Source organism: Mobula hypostoma, chromosome 19 (genome assembly GCF_963921235.1).
Source record: "Mobula hypostoma chromosome 19, sMobHyp1.1, whole genome shotgun sequence".
Taxonomy (NCBI): Eukaryota; Metazoa; Chordata; class Chondrichthyes; order Myliobatiformes; family Myliobatidae; genus Mobula; species Mobula hypostoma.
In genome coordinates, this window is record NC_086115.1 from 50,321,595 (window position 1) to 50,334,957 (window position 13,363).

Here is a 13,363-nt window from a genome sequence, read left to right on the forward strand (position 1 = left end):
TCATGCTATAGGGATGGTTTTCAGCAACAGGGTCTGGAAATCTAGTCAGGATTGATGAGGAGATGAATGCTGCTAAATTCAGAGAGATCCTGGATAAAAACCTGCTAGCCTCTGCCAAAAAGCTTAAACTGGGGAGGAAGTTCGTCTTTCAGCAGGACAACAACCCAAAGCACATTGCCAAAGCAACCATGGAGTGGCTTCAAGTGAAGGAAACTGATGTCCTTGAGCGGCCAAGTCAGAGCCCTGACCTTAACCCGATCAAACGTCTCGGAAGACCTCGAGATTGCGGTCTACTGCCACTCCCCAACTATCTGGCACAGGCTGAGCAATTTTTCAAGGAGGAATGGGACAAATCTTGCTCCATCATGTTGTGCAAAACTAGTGAAATTAGCTTGGAATAAGACTTGCAGGCAGTCCTTAAAGATGTAGGTATGCAGCAAATTGCAGGTAAGTCAACACAATTGTCTCCAGACTGCTTGTTGAAGTTTGGACCACTAATCATTTGAGTAGTCATTGACCACTAATCATTTGAATAGTCATTGACGAGTTGTACAACAGAAAAAATGATAGCAATGGATTATCACAAACAAGCAGATATAATACCTGGAAGTGATAAACATGAATAAAATGTACCACTTTTGCGGAGGAAGATAGCATGTGTTTGTATCCCGTGGTGGAAAGAACAGATGTTACCATTAATCCTTACAAAGAATACATAACTGAGCTCTACTTCTGTGAGGTAATTTGGGTTTTCAAGGGAACTCTTTTTATTCGTCCATTGACAGAAAGGATAAAGTTTGAGTTGAAATAAAAGTGAAGTCAGCACTGATTTTTTTACTAACATTTAGAACTGAGAAAATAACCTTGGGTTTTAAACAAGGATGAGAATTGTAATGTTCATATGTTGGTGAACATGGAGCAAATGTGAGCTGAAACAGAATAATGAACAGTACTTGCTGTGTTAGGGTACAAAGTTTTGGGTGAGTTCACATTTTCTAGGAGAGAGGAAATGAGATGTTTGGAGGGTAATAAAAATATAATGGGTCTTTTCTAACCTGGAATTATTCATTAGAAGCATCATTTGTAAGCAAGAGATTCTGCAGATGCTGAAAATCCAGAATAACATACACAAAATGCTGGAGAAACTCAGTCAGGCAACATCTATGGAGAGGGAATAAATAGACTGTCAATGATGTAACTTCATAGTTAAATTACCTGAAAGTCTGTATTCATGCTGAATAACAAATAATGCAATCTTTTTTGATACACCCTATCCTTGTTATATGCGAGGGATACGTTCCTCGAAGTTGATGCATAATGTGAAATCGCATAATGTGAATAATTATTTAAATAGAGAAAATAAGGATGCGTTCCAGAGGGCTTCCTAAATGTTTTATTTGTAACTTTTTCACACTTTTATACCAATACGACACAAAAGCAGTACTACAACATTTGTATTATATTTAATTAATTTAAGGTACTATTCAATGTAATAAATCATAGAAAGTTAACATCCTGTGGTGTACAGTACTCACCAACAGTGGCAGGTGTGTTCGGTCCAGGAGATGAGTGGTTGTTGTGGTGTCGGGCAGCTTTACATGGATAAGGTGGATGGTTGTGGTCATCAGGATAATATCAAGCACAGCAAGGGGTGAAGGAAGACTCACAAAACTCTTAGAACTGCCGGCAGCAGAAAGATTACAGCAATTTGCATAAAGTGGTGAGGGTTGTTTGCTTGGCAGCATTTTGTTTTAAATTTGCTTGTAGGGGAGAAGGGTTGATGGCAGGGAATGACCGAAATGCTGACTCCATTCTAAACTTGGGTCCATGTCCATCGCCATTTGTGTCAAGTGTTCCGACTTCCACCATTCCCTCACTGTTGGTAAACTCCCGGGATTTTCAAAATCCTCTGTTGCTTGCAGCATCTGAGAGAGAGTTTGCCGTTATAAAAAAAAATACGTACACCTTGGATGTGGATCACACCGGTCGAATGGTTGAATCAGTGATGTTGTGTTCGGCAGCAGGAAACGCACTGTTATGTTAGGATGAATGCTGTCCAAATGTTTAGGATGGGCTGGTGCATTGTCAAGCAACAAATGAACTTTAAGGGCAAGATTCTGTTCCCGTCAGTAGCGTCCCAGAGCTGTGTTACCTTCAGCTGATGCCGCGCTGTTTATAATTTCCAACTTTTTTTCCCAAGTGTTAAAGCGGTTCTCTGCCCCTCAGCTGACGGCCCAGGTCATGATATCGGACGCTTGGGAGGCATAATTAAATATTTCAAGCACAAAATCACTGCTCCGTAGGTAAAACCAACAAAAGTTTAAGATCGTGCATCCACACCTTGCCAAAACCAATGCGAGAGTGGCAGGAGAGAGATTGTGAGGCGCGCGCACCTGACTTGTATTGGCGGGAAAGCAGTGCTCCTTGCATAACTGTGAATTTTGAACGCATATAATGAGATGTTGGTAGAAATAGGTTCCTTGCATAACTGTGAATCCGCATAGTCTGAAGATGCATATAATGAGGATAGAGTGTATCAAATAAGACCAAAAAACATAGGAACAGAATTAGGCTATTCCAGAAAAGGATCTTTTCTGGTTGGCTGCTAGTGACTAGTGGTTTTCCGCAAGGGTTGGTGTTGGGACTGTTTCTTTCTATGTTGTATATCAATGATTCAGATGATGGAATAGATAGCTTTGTTGCCAAATTTGCAGATGTTACGAAGATTGGTGGAGGGGCAGATAATGTTGAAGATACAGGTAGGTTGCAGAAGGGCTTAGATTTGAGAATGGGCAAGAGAGGAAAATGAAATACAATGTTGGAAAATGCATGGTCATACACTTTGGTAGAAGAAATAAATGTGCAGACTATTTTCTAAATGGGGAGAAAATCCAAAAATCTGAGATGCAAAGGGACTTGAAAGTCTTTGTGCAGAACACCCTAAAGGTTAACTTGCAGGTCAAGTCCTGACGAAGGGTCTCGGCCTGAAACGTCGACTGCGCCTCTTCCTATAGATGCTGCCTGGCCTGCTGCGTTCACCAGCAACTTTGATGTGTGTTGCTTGAATTTCCAGCATCTGCAGAATTCCTGTTGTTTGAGGTCAAGTTGATGATGAGGAAGGCAAATGCAATGTTAGCATTCATTTTAAGGGCTCTAGAATATAAGAGCAGGGATATGATGTTGAGGCTTTATAAGACACTGGTGAGGCCTCACCTTTGAGTATTGTGAACAGTTTTGGGCTCCTCGTCTAAGAAAAGATGTGCTGGCATTGGAAAGGGTTCAAAGAAGGTTCACAAGGATGTTTCCAGGAATGAAAGGGTTATCATATGAGGATGGGTCTGTACTCGCTGGAATTTAGAAGCATGCAAGGAAACCTCATTGAAACCTTTTGAATGTTGAAAGGCCTAGACAGAGTAGATGTGGAAAGGATGGTTTCCCATGGAGCAGGAGTTTTGGACAAGAGGGCACAGTCTCAGGATAGAGGGGCACCCATTTAAGACAGATATGGAGAAATTTCTTTAGTCAGAGGGTGGTGAATTTGAGGAATTTATTACCACAGGCGGCTGTGGAGGCCAGGTCATTGGGTGTATTTAAGGCAGAGCTTGACTGGTTCTTAAATGGACATGGTACCAAAGGTTACGGCGAGAAGGCCAGGGAGTGGGGCTGAGGAGGGGGCAAAAAAGGCTTAGCCATGATTGATGGAGCTGACTCGATAGGCCAAATGGCCTAATTCTACTCTTGTTTTATGGTCTTATCTTTCAAGAGTCAGAGCTGACATGGTTCTGGAGAACTGGAAAATTACAAATGTCACTCCACTCTTCAAGAAGGGTGGGAAGCAGAAGAAAGGGAATTACAGGCCAATTAACCTGATCTCAGTGGTTGGGAAGATATTGCAGTGGATTGTTAAGGATGTTGTTTTGGGGTACTTGAGGGCACATGACAAAATAAGCCAAAGTCTGCATGGTTTCCTTGAGAATTGGTGGATGTTGTGTACTGGGATTTTCAAAAGGCCTTTGACAAGGTATGACACGAGGCTGCTAAACAAGATAAGAGCTCAGGTTATTACAGGAAAGATACTAGCATGGATTGAGTGTTGGCTGATTGGCAGGAGGCAGAGTGGGAATTAAGGGATCCTTTTTGGATTGGCTGTCAATGACTAGTGTTCCACAGGAGTCTGTTGGGACTGCTGCTTTTAACATTGTACGCCAACGGTCTGGTTGATGTTGATAGCTTTGTGGTCAGGCTTGTGGATGATACAAAGCTGGGTGGAGGGGAAGGTAGTGTTGAAACAAGCTGCAGGACTTAAACAGATTGGGAGAATGGGTAAAGAGGTGGCAGATGTAATACGGTGTGAGGAAGTGTATGGTCATGCACTTTGGTAAAAGGAATAATAGCATAGACTGTTCCCTGCGGGGGATTTGCAAGTCCTTGTGGAGGATTCCTTGAAACGGTTTCTCAACCAGGGTTCCACAAGAGATCGTGATTAAGATAAGTAAACATTTTCTTTTACTTTGTGTGATGCACAGTGCTAGTATGTGCAGTGTAGTCAGTGTCAGAGCAGTCCCGTTCGTAATCTCATTAGAGGTCTCTCAGCCCAGTATGGCAGTGCGCAGTAGGACTATGTTTATTTGGTTGAGTTCTCTCCCTCCCATATTACCTTCCCCAACTTTCAAAATCAATTTACAACCTTTATTTAAATTAAATCTACCAAGCCTATCTTTAGAAAACTTAAATCCTATTTTGGCTTAAGTCATTTATTTAACAGAAGTTTATTATGTTTACCTCATGAGTTTTTAAAATTTATGAACAGGAAAGAAAGGGATTAATTTCAGGAAAGGTAAGCTAAGCTTACCTACTTGTTTTTTTTCCCCAAGAAAGTTTGGCAAAAAATTCATTCTCTACTCAAAAAGCATTGTCAATTATTTTTGTATTATATCTACAACTTGCTGATCACGCCAATGTACTGTGAGCTGTAGATATAGTAATTTTTGCGCGGGGGTTCCCTGAGACCTGAAAATTATTTCAAGGGTTCATCCAAGGCAAAAAGTTGAGAAAGGCTGCCCTAAAGGTTGATCTGCGTGTTGAATCGGTGGTGAGGAAGGTGAATGCAATGTTAGCATCCATTTTGAGAGGACTCTAATATAAAAGCAAGGTAATGTTGAGGCTGTATTAGGCGCTGGTGAGGTCTCACTTGGAGTATTATGAGCCGTTTTGGGCCCTTTAAGAAAGGATGTGCTGACGTTGAAGGTTCAGAGGAGGTTCACGAGAATGAAAGGGTAATCATATGAGCAGTGATTCAAGGCTCTGGGTCTGTACTTTTTGGAATTTAGAAGAATGGAGGCGGGGGGGTGGTGAGATTTCATTGAAACCTATCGAATGTTGAAAGGCCTGGATAGAGTGGATGTGAACAGAATGTTTCCTTTTGTGGGCAGTTTTGGACCAGGGCATACCCTCAAAATAGAATGCCATCTATTTGGAGCAGAAGTGAAGAATTTCTTTAGCCAGAGGGTAGTGAATTTGTGGAATTTGTTGCCATAGGCAGCTGTGGACGCCGGAGTGCTGGGTGCATTTGACATAGAAATTAATCTGTTCTTGATTTGAAAGGTTGTGAAAGGTTATGGGAGAAGTTAGGAGAATGGGGCTAAGAGGGAAATGATCAGCCACAATGAAATGGAGGAGCAGACTCGATTGACTGGCCTAATTCTGCTCCTCTGTCTTATGGTCTACTTCAGCTTTGGGATGTATCTTTCCTGTGCCTTCAGAATTGATCCCAGAAATTATTGCTGTTCTGCTGTCAGCCCTGCTGATATCCCCTTCCACTCAACTTTGGCCAGCTCCTCTCTCATGCCTCTGTAATTTCCTATACTCCACTGTAAAACTGATACATCTGATTTTTAGTTTCTCTTTCTCAAACTGCAGGGTGAATTCAATTGTATTATGATCACTGTCTCCTAAGGGCTCTTTTTTCTTAAGCTTCCTAATCAAATCTAGGTCATTACAGAACACCCATTTCAGAATTGCCATTACCCTAGTGGGCTCCACTGTAAACTGCTCTAAAAAGCCCATCTTGGCATTCTACAAATTCCAGCTGGCATCAAGCATCAACCAGATTTTCCCCAATCTATCTGCATATTGAAATCCCCTATTTTTATCATAAAAAGGGAGGAATGTTGCATACCTTTTCTATCTCTCGTTGTAATTTGAGGCCTACATCCTGGCTACTGTTTGGAGTCCTGTATATAACTCCCATCGTAAACACAAGGAATTCTGCAGATGCTGGAAATTCAAGCAACACACATCAAAGTTGCTGGTGAACGCAGCAGGCCAGGCAGCATCTCTAGGAAGAGGTACAGTCGACATTTCGGGCCGAGACCCTTCGTCAGGACTAACTGAAGGAAGAGCTAGTAAGAGATTTGAGAGGGGGAGAGGGAGATCCAAAATGATAGGAGAAGACAGGAGGGGGAGGGATGGAGCCAAGAGCTGGACAGGTGATTGGCAAAAGGGATATGAGAAGATCATGGGGCAGGAGGCCCAGAGAGAAGGAAAAGGGGGAGGGGGGGAAACCCAGATGATGGGCAAGGGGTATAGTCAGAGGGACAGAGGGAGAAAAAGGGGAGAGAGAGCGAGAAAGAATGTGTGTATATGAATAAAGAACGGATGGGGTACGAGGGGGAGGTGGGGCATTAGCAGAAGTTAGAGAAGTCAATGTTCATGCCGTCAGGTTGGAGGCTACCCAGGGGGAATATAAGGTGTTGTTCCTCCAACCTGACTGTGGCTTCATCTTTACAGTAGAGGAGGCCGTGGATAGACATGTCAGAATGGGAATGGGACGTGGAATTAAAATCTCCCAGTGGCCACACATTTTAATTCCATGTCCCATTCCCATTCTGATGTGTCTATCCACGGCCTCCTCTACTGTCAAGATGAAGCCACAGTCAGGTTGGAGGAACAAATCACCTTATATTCCGTCTGGGTAGCCTCCAACCTGATGGCACGAACATTGACTTCTCTAACTTCCGCTAATGCCCCACCTCCCCCTCGTACCCCATCCGTTCTTTATTCATATACACACATTCTTTCTCTCTCTCTCTCTCCCCTTTTTCTCCCTCTGTCCCTCTGACTATACCCCTTGCCCATCATCTGGGTTTCCCCCCCTCCCCCTTTTCCTTCTCTCTGGGCCTCCTGTCCCATGATCTTCTCATATCCCTTTTGCCAATCACCTGTCCAGCTCTTGGCTCCATCCCTCCCCCTCCTGTCTTCTCCTATCATTTTGGATCTCCCTCTCCCCCTCTCAAATCTCTTACTAGCTCTTCCTTCAGTTAGTCCTGACGAAGGGTCTCGGCCCGAAATGTCGACTGTACCTCTTCCTAGAGATGCTGCCTGGCCTGCTGCGTTCACCAGCAGCTTTGATGTGTGTAACTCCCATCAGGGTCTTTTTACCTTTGCATTTCTTTATCCAAAGGACTCTACACCTTTTCATGTGGGAAAATGAAGTGATAAGAGCTACAGAAAGGTAGATACCTGGGTGACCCTCAGAAGAGGGAAAGGGAACAGGCAGCCAGTGTAGAAGTGCCCCTGTGAATGTTCCACTCAATAAGTATACTGCTTTGGATACTGTTGGAAGGACCAACCTACCAGAGGGAAGCTGCAGCAACCAGGTCTCTGGCACTGAGTCTGGTTCTGTCGTTCAGAACAGAAAAGGGGTGAAGAGGAGTACAGTTGTGATAGGGGGACCAGAAAGCAGATTCAGTGGATGTGAAAGAGACACCCGGATGGTATGTTGCCTCCCAAGTTTCAGGGCAGGGAGGTCTTGGATTGGTTCCAAGGCATTCTAAAAGGAGGATGCATACCACTGATATCACTGTAGGTAGAAAAGTGGATGAGGTCCTGAAGAGACAATATAGGGAGATAGAAAACTGGAAAGCAGGACCTCCAGGGTAGTAATCACTGGATTGCCGCCTGTGCCACATGCCAGTGTGAGTAAGAATTGGATGATTTGGCAGATGAATGCATGGCTGTAGAGTTGGTGCAGTTTGCAGGATTTTAGGGTTTTGGATCATTGGGATCTCTTCTGGGGAGGGTATGACCTCTACAAAAAGGACAGGTTACACCTGAACCAGCTACACTTCTAGTTCCTTTACATGGTCTCTAAGGAGCTGCAGCTTGGTGTATTTAATGCAAATGTAATCTGGAGGTCTCTCAGAGTTCCCACATCTCACACAAGGAACATACCACAATGTCCGAACCCACTCCCAGTGTACTAGCTATGTATCAACAGAAAAAAAAATCTAGAAACCTGCATACTTAGAACCTCTGCCTGTTCTTGCCCATGCCTGTTGAGACAAAAGTTGACCATTTTTAACACTGGCCCACTCTTGCAATGGCTGCTCTGCTTACACCTCCTGTCTTTTCGTTGATTCTATGTTGATGCAGCCGGTGAAAAGAGCCAAAAGCACTGGAATTATTTTTAAACCTCACACTACCTCACTAACGAACGACAAGCGATGTATGACAGTCTGTTTAATTTCTGATGTTTGAGAAGGGTGACATGGTAGCATACTGGTTAGCACGACGCTTTACAGTTCAAGTGACCTGGGTTCAATTCCTGCCGCTGCCTGTAAGGAGTTTGTACGTTCTACCGTTGACTGCGTAGTTTTTCTACTGGTGCTCTGGTTTCCTCCCACAGTCCAAAGATGTACTAGTTAGTAGGTTAATTGGTCATTGTAAATTGTCCCTTGATTGGGCTTGGGTTGAATCACAGGGTGGAGTGGGGGGAGGGACGATTGCTGTGAGACACAGCTTGAAGAGCTGGATGGGCCTATTTGGCACTGTATCTCAATAAACAAAGTAAATAAATTGGAAGTAGAATTGTACAAATTGGTTTTAGTGCTGTTAATGGGCAGAGTATGCCAGGACGTTTTTTCCATTTTAAGTTCCGGTAGCTATCTTGGAATACCATAGCAGTTTGATCCTGGGCTTCGTGGAGCAATGCAATTCTGGTTATTGTCAAAGCTGGCCCTTTTATATCTTTGATTTAATCAAATTGGCTGAAAAAATTGCCAATATGATTTTGACTTGGAAGTGGCTGAGCCGGCACTTTTCCTGCAGGTGCTTCCAACTGACCTACATCAGAATCAGATTTCATATCACTGGCATATGTTGTGAAATTTGTTAACTTTATGGCATCAGTACAATGAAATACTTGATAAACAGATTAAAAAACTGAGTCACATTAGGTATATATATATATACATAGAAAATAGGTGCAGGAGTAGGCCATTCGGCCCTTCGAGCCTGCACCGCCATTTATTATGATCATGGCTGATCATCCAACTCAGAACCCCGCCCCAGCCTTCCCTCCATACCCCCTGACCCCCGTAGCCACAAGGGCCATATCTAACTCCCTCTTAAACATAGCCAATGAACTGGCCTCAACAGTTTGCTGTGGCAGAGAATTCCACAGATTCACCACTCTCTGTGTGAAGAAGTTTTTCCTAATCTCGGTCCTAAAAGGCTTCCCCTCTATCCTCAAACTGTGACCCCTCGTTCTGGACTTCCCCAACATCGGGAACAATCTTCCTGCATCTAGCCTGTCCAATCCCTTTAGGATCTTATACGTTTCAATCAGATCCCCCCTCAATCTTCTAAATTCCAACGAGTACAAGCCAGGTTCATCCAGTCTTCCTTCACATGAAAGTCCTGCCATCCCAGGAATCAATCTGGTGAACCTTCTTTGTACTCCCTCTATGGCAAAGATGTCTTTCCTTAGATTAGGGGACCAAAACTGCACACAATACTCCAGGTGTGGTCTCACCAAGGCCTTGTACAACTGCAGTAGTACCTCCCTGCTCCTGTACTCGAATCCTCTCGCTATAAATGCCAGCATACCATTCGCCTTTTTCACCGCCTGCTGTACCTGCATGCCCACTTTCAATGACTGGTGTATAATGACACCCAGGTCTCGTTGCACCTCCCCTTTTCCTAATCGGCCACCATTCAGATAATAATCTGTTTTCCTATTTTTGCCACCAAAGTGGTTAACTTCACATTTATCCACATTAAATTGCATCTGCCATGAGTTTGCCCACTCACCCAACCTATCCAAGTCACCCTGCATCCTCTTAGCATCCTCCTCACTGCTAACACTGCCACCCAGCTTCGTGTCATCCGCAAACTTGGAGATGCTGCATTTAATTCCCTCATCCAAGTCATTAATATATATTGTAAACAACTGGGGTCCCAGCACTGATCCTTGCGGTACCCCACTAGTCACCGCCTGCCATTCTGAAAAGGTCCCGTTTATTCCCACTCTTTGCTTCTTATGTAGTTAAAATAAGTAGTGCAAAAAGCAGAAATAAAAATAGGTGGTGTTTGTGGGTTCAATGCCCATTTAAAAATCGGACGGCAGAGGGGAAGAAGCTGCTCCTGAATTGCTAGTGTGTACCTTCAGGCTTCTGTACCTCCTTCCTGACGATAACAGTGTGAATAGGGAGTGTCCTGGGTAGTGGGAGTCATTAATCATGGATGCCGCCTTCCTCAGCCACAGTTCCTTGAAGATGTATTGAATACTATGGAGACTAATACCCATGGAGACTAATACCCATAATACCCTATGCTGACTAATTTTACAAGTTTCTGCAGCCTACTTATTTCTGTCTTAATGTCCAAGAAAAAATCTGGTTCTATCTTTGTGCAATATGTGGGAGTTTAGTGTGATCTAATTGAACATCTTGTTGCTTGTATCGCACAAATGATTTAGATTAGATTAGATTATGAGGACACGCAGTCCTTTTTTATTGTCATTTAGTAATACATGCATTAAGAAATGATACAATATTCCTCTGGTGTGATATCACAGAAACACAGGACAGACCAAGACTGAAAAACTGACAAAAACCACATTATTATAACATATAGTTACAACAGTGCAACAATACCATAACTTGATGAGGAACAGTCCATGGCACAGTAAAAGAGTTCAAAGTCTCTCGAAAGTCCCACATCTCACGCAGACGGGAGAAGGAAGAAAACTCTCCCTGCTATGCCCGACCACAGTCCGACTCTGAGAGTTGTCCGAAAACTTCGAGCTCTGATCAGCCCTCCAACACAGAGTACCGAGCACCATCTGTATCTGAACACTTCGACCTCAGCCTCGGTGACCAGCAGCAGGCAAAGCCGGGGATTTTGGGGCCTCCCCTCCGGAGATTCTCGATCGCACAGTAACAATGGCAGCGAAATCAGGTGTTTCAGAAATTTCTCCAGATGTTCCTCTGCTTCTCACATCTGTCTTCATCAAATCAGAATTGTCCACGGCCTCTATTTAACAGATACAATATCATTTCACCGGAGAGCTGCATCGCGCTGCCATCTTCTCCTCCCGATTTCAAGTGAAATATCTCGCTATAAAGTGTTTTGGGAAGCACTGGAACTGAGAAAGGTGTTATATAAGTGTGAGCCTGTTTTAATTTTGTCTGGGTGACATGTTTGATTTTGCCCCTTATTGTTTTATTTTGACCAAGATTGTTTCATGCTATAAAATGAAATGTAGTTAGTAGGAAATGAGTGATAGTTATACAAAATGGAAATTTGTCCCTCTTCTCCCTGAGCTGGTCCAATTTGCCTCCATTTCCCCCTTATCTCCAAATATTTTCTTTCCATGTTCCTGTCCAAATGACTTGAAGGTAAATATAAAGCTAAGTGATAAAATACAAACATATTAAGATGGGTTTTGGACAAGCAGAAAAAAGAAATCTTAATTTATTGAATCTTTTGTTTCTTATTTCAGCTTTTAATGCCATGGATGTTTGCCTTCGCCTACGTGACAATGGTCTGCTAGCTAAACCAACTCACGGGGACATCATTAGACTAGCACCGCCTCTTGTGATCAAAGAGGATGAAATAAGAGAATGTGTTGATATCATTCAAAAGACCATTTTGTCTTTTTGAAGAAGATGGAACCTATTATTACGATGAGTTGTTTCTTTTCAACAAGATGGTATCTGTTGCTTATTTTCTAGCAATTTCTTTGAAATTGTCAATATTCATCAATCTTGTCTCAAATAATCATACTTAAATTTAATTTCAATTAAATAATACACACTTAACTGATGATACAGTGGATTTTTTCTGAATTACAAACCAAATTTAAATTCTCTGAAATTGAAGTCTACTTGCTGTCATTAAATTAACAATTTATAGATTCTATACATCTATCACGATGGAAATGCTTTTGCCTTGACAAGATTGTCAAAATTGTGTTGTAAAGTTAGTTTATTTATTTTTTTGGCATAATGCAAGTTTAAATCATCTCATTAAGAATTTTTTTGCTTTGTCCATGTTGCTAAAGTATTGTAGAAGAGAAACATCTTCCCATTTCTAACACTGAGACAGATTATCATTTCTGTGTTCCTAATCTGTAATCTATCAACAATCAAAGTGAATAGCATGTTGAGGGCATCTTTGATGTAAGAAACTCGTATTTGCTTGTAATTTATTATTTCAAAATATGATTATACTTTGAGGACATGGTCTCAACCTGAAGGCAGTTAATTTTTGTCTGAATACTGAAACAGAATCCTTGTTCTTCAATAATATCGAATAATTTTAGGTCAGAAAATGATAGGTTGGATGAAGTATGATTTAATTAACTGTATTTGCCACCTTGTAACTTATAGCCTGCATGCAATTTAGCTGTCTAGAGTTTGATCCTGGATATGACACAAATCATAGTCCTAGAAGACTACAGCACAGAAACAAGTCTTTTGGCCATCTAGTCTGTGCCAAGCTAATAATCTGCCTATCCTATCAACTGGCATCTGGATAGCTCTCCATACTCCTCCCAACCATGTACCTATTTAAGTTTCTCTTAAAAATTAAAATCGTGCCTGCATCCACCACTTCCACTGGCAGCTCATTCCACACTCTCACCACCCTCTAAGTGAAGAATTCCCCCTTGTCATCTCCTTAAACGTTTCATTTTTCACCCTTAACCCATGATCTCTCGTTCTCGTCTCACCCAACCTCAGTGCAAAAATTCTGCTTGCATTTACCCTCTCTGTACTCCTCATAATTTCGTATGCTGCTTATCAAATCTTTCTTCATTCTTCTATGCTCCAGAGAATAAAGTCCTAAACAATTCAACTTTTCCCTATAACTCAGGTCCTCAAGTCCCAGCAACATCCTTGTAAATTTTCTTTGCAGTCTTTCAATCTTACTAGCATCTTTCCTGTAGGTAGGTGACCAAAAGAGCACACAGTGCTCCAGATTAGGTCTCACTAGCATCTTATGCAACTTTCAACATAACATCTTAACTCCGGTACTCTGATTATTAAAGCTAGTGTGTCAAAGCTTTATGACCCTCTAG

General features: G+C 42.4%; 1 protein-coding gene across 4 annotated transcripts in view; it reads left to right on the forward strand.

The window, feature by feature from the left end:
* Positions 1 to 13,363, forward strand: part of oat (ornithine aminotransferase) — a 29,749-nt gene that overhangs the window by 12,021 nt on the left and 4,365 nt on the right. For 3 of the 4 annotated variants that reach the window (XM_063071862.1, XM_063071859.1, XM_063071861.1), the window contains exon 10: positions 11,786 to 12,109. In XM_063071862.1, coding sequence (XP_062927932.1) covers positions 11,786 to 11,946 — 161 coding nt within the window. In that variant the 3' untranslated portion in view covers positions 11,947 to 12,109. Of the gene's footprint in view, positions 1 to 11,785; positions 12,110 to 13,363 lie in introns of those variants that run through there. The other variant, XM_063071860.1, reaches the window with a different exon arrangement.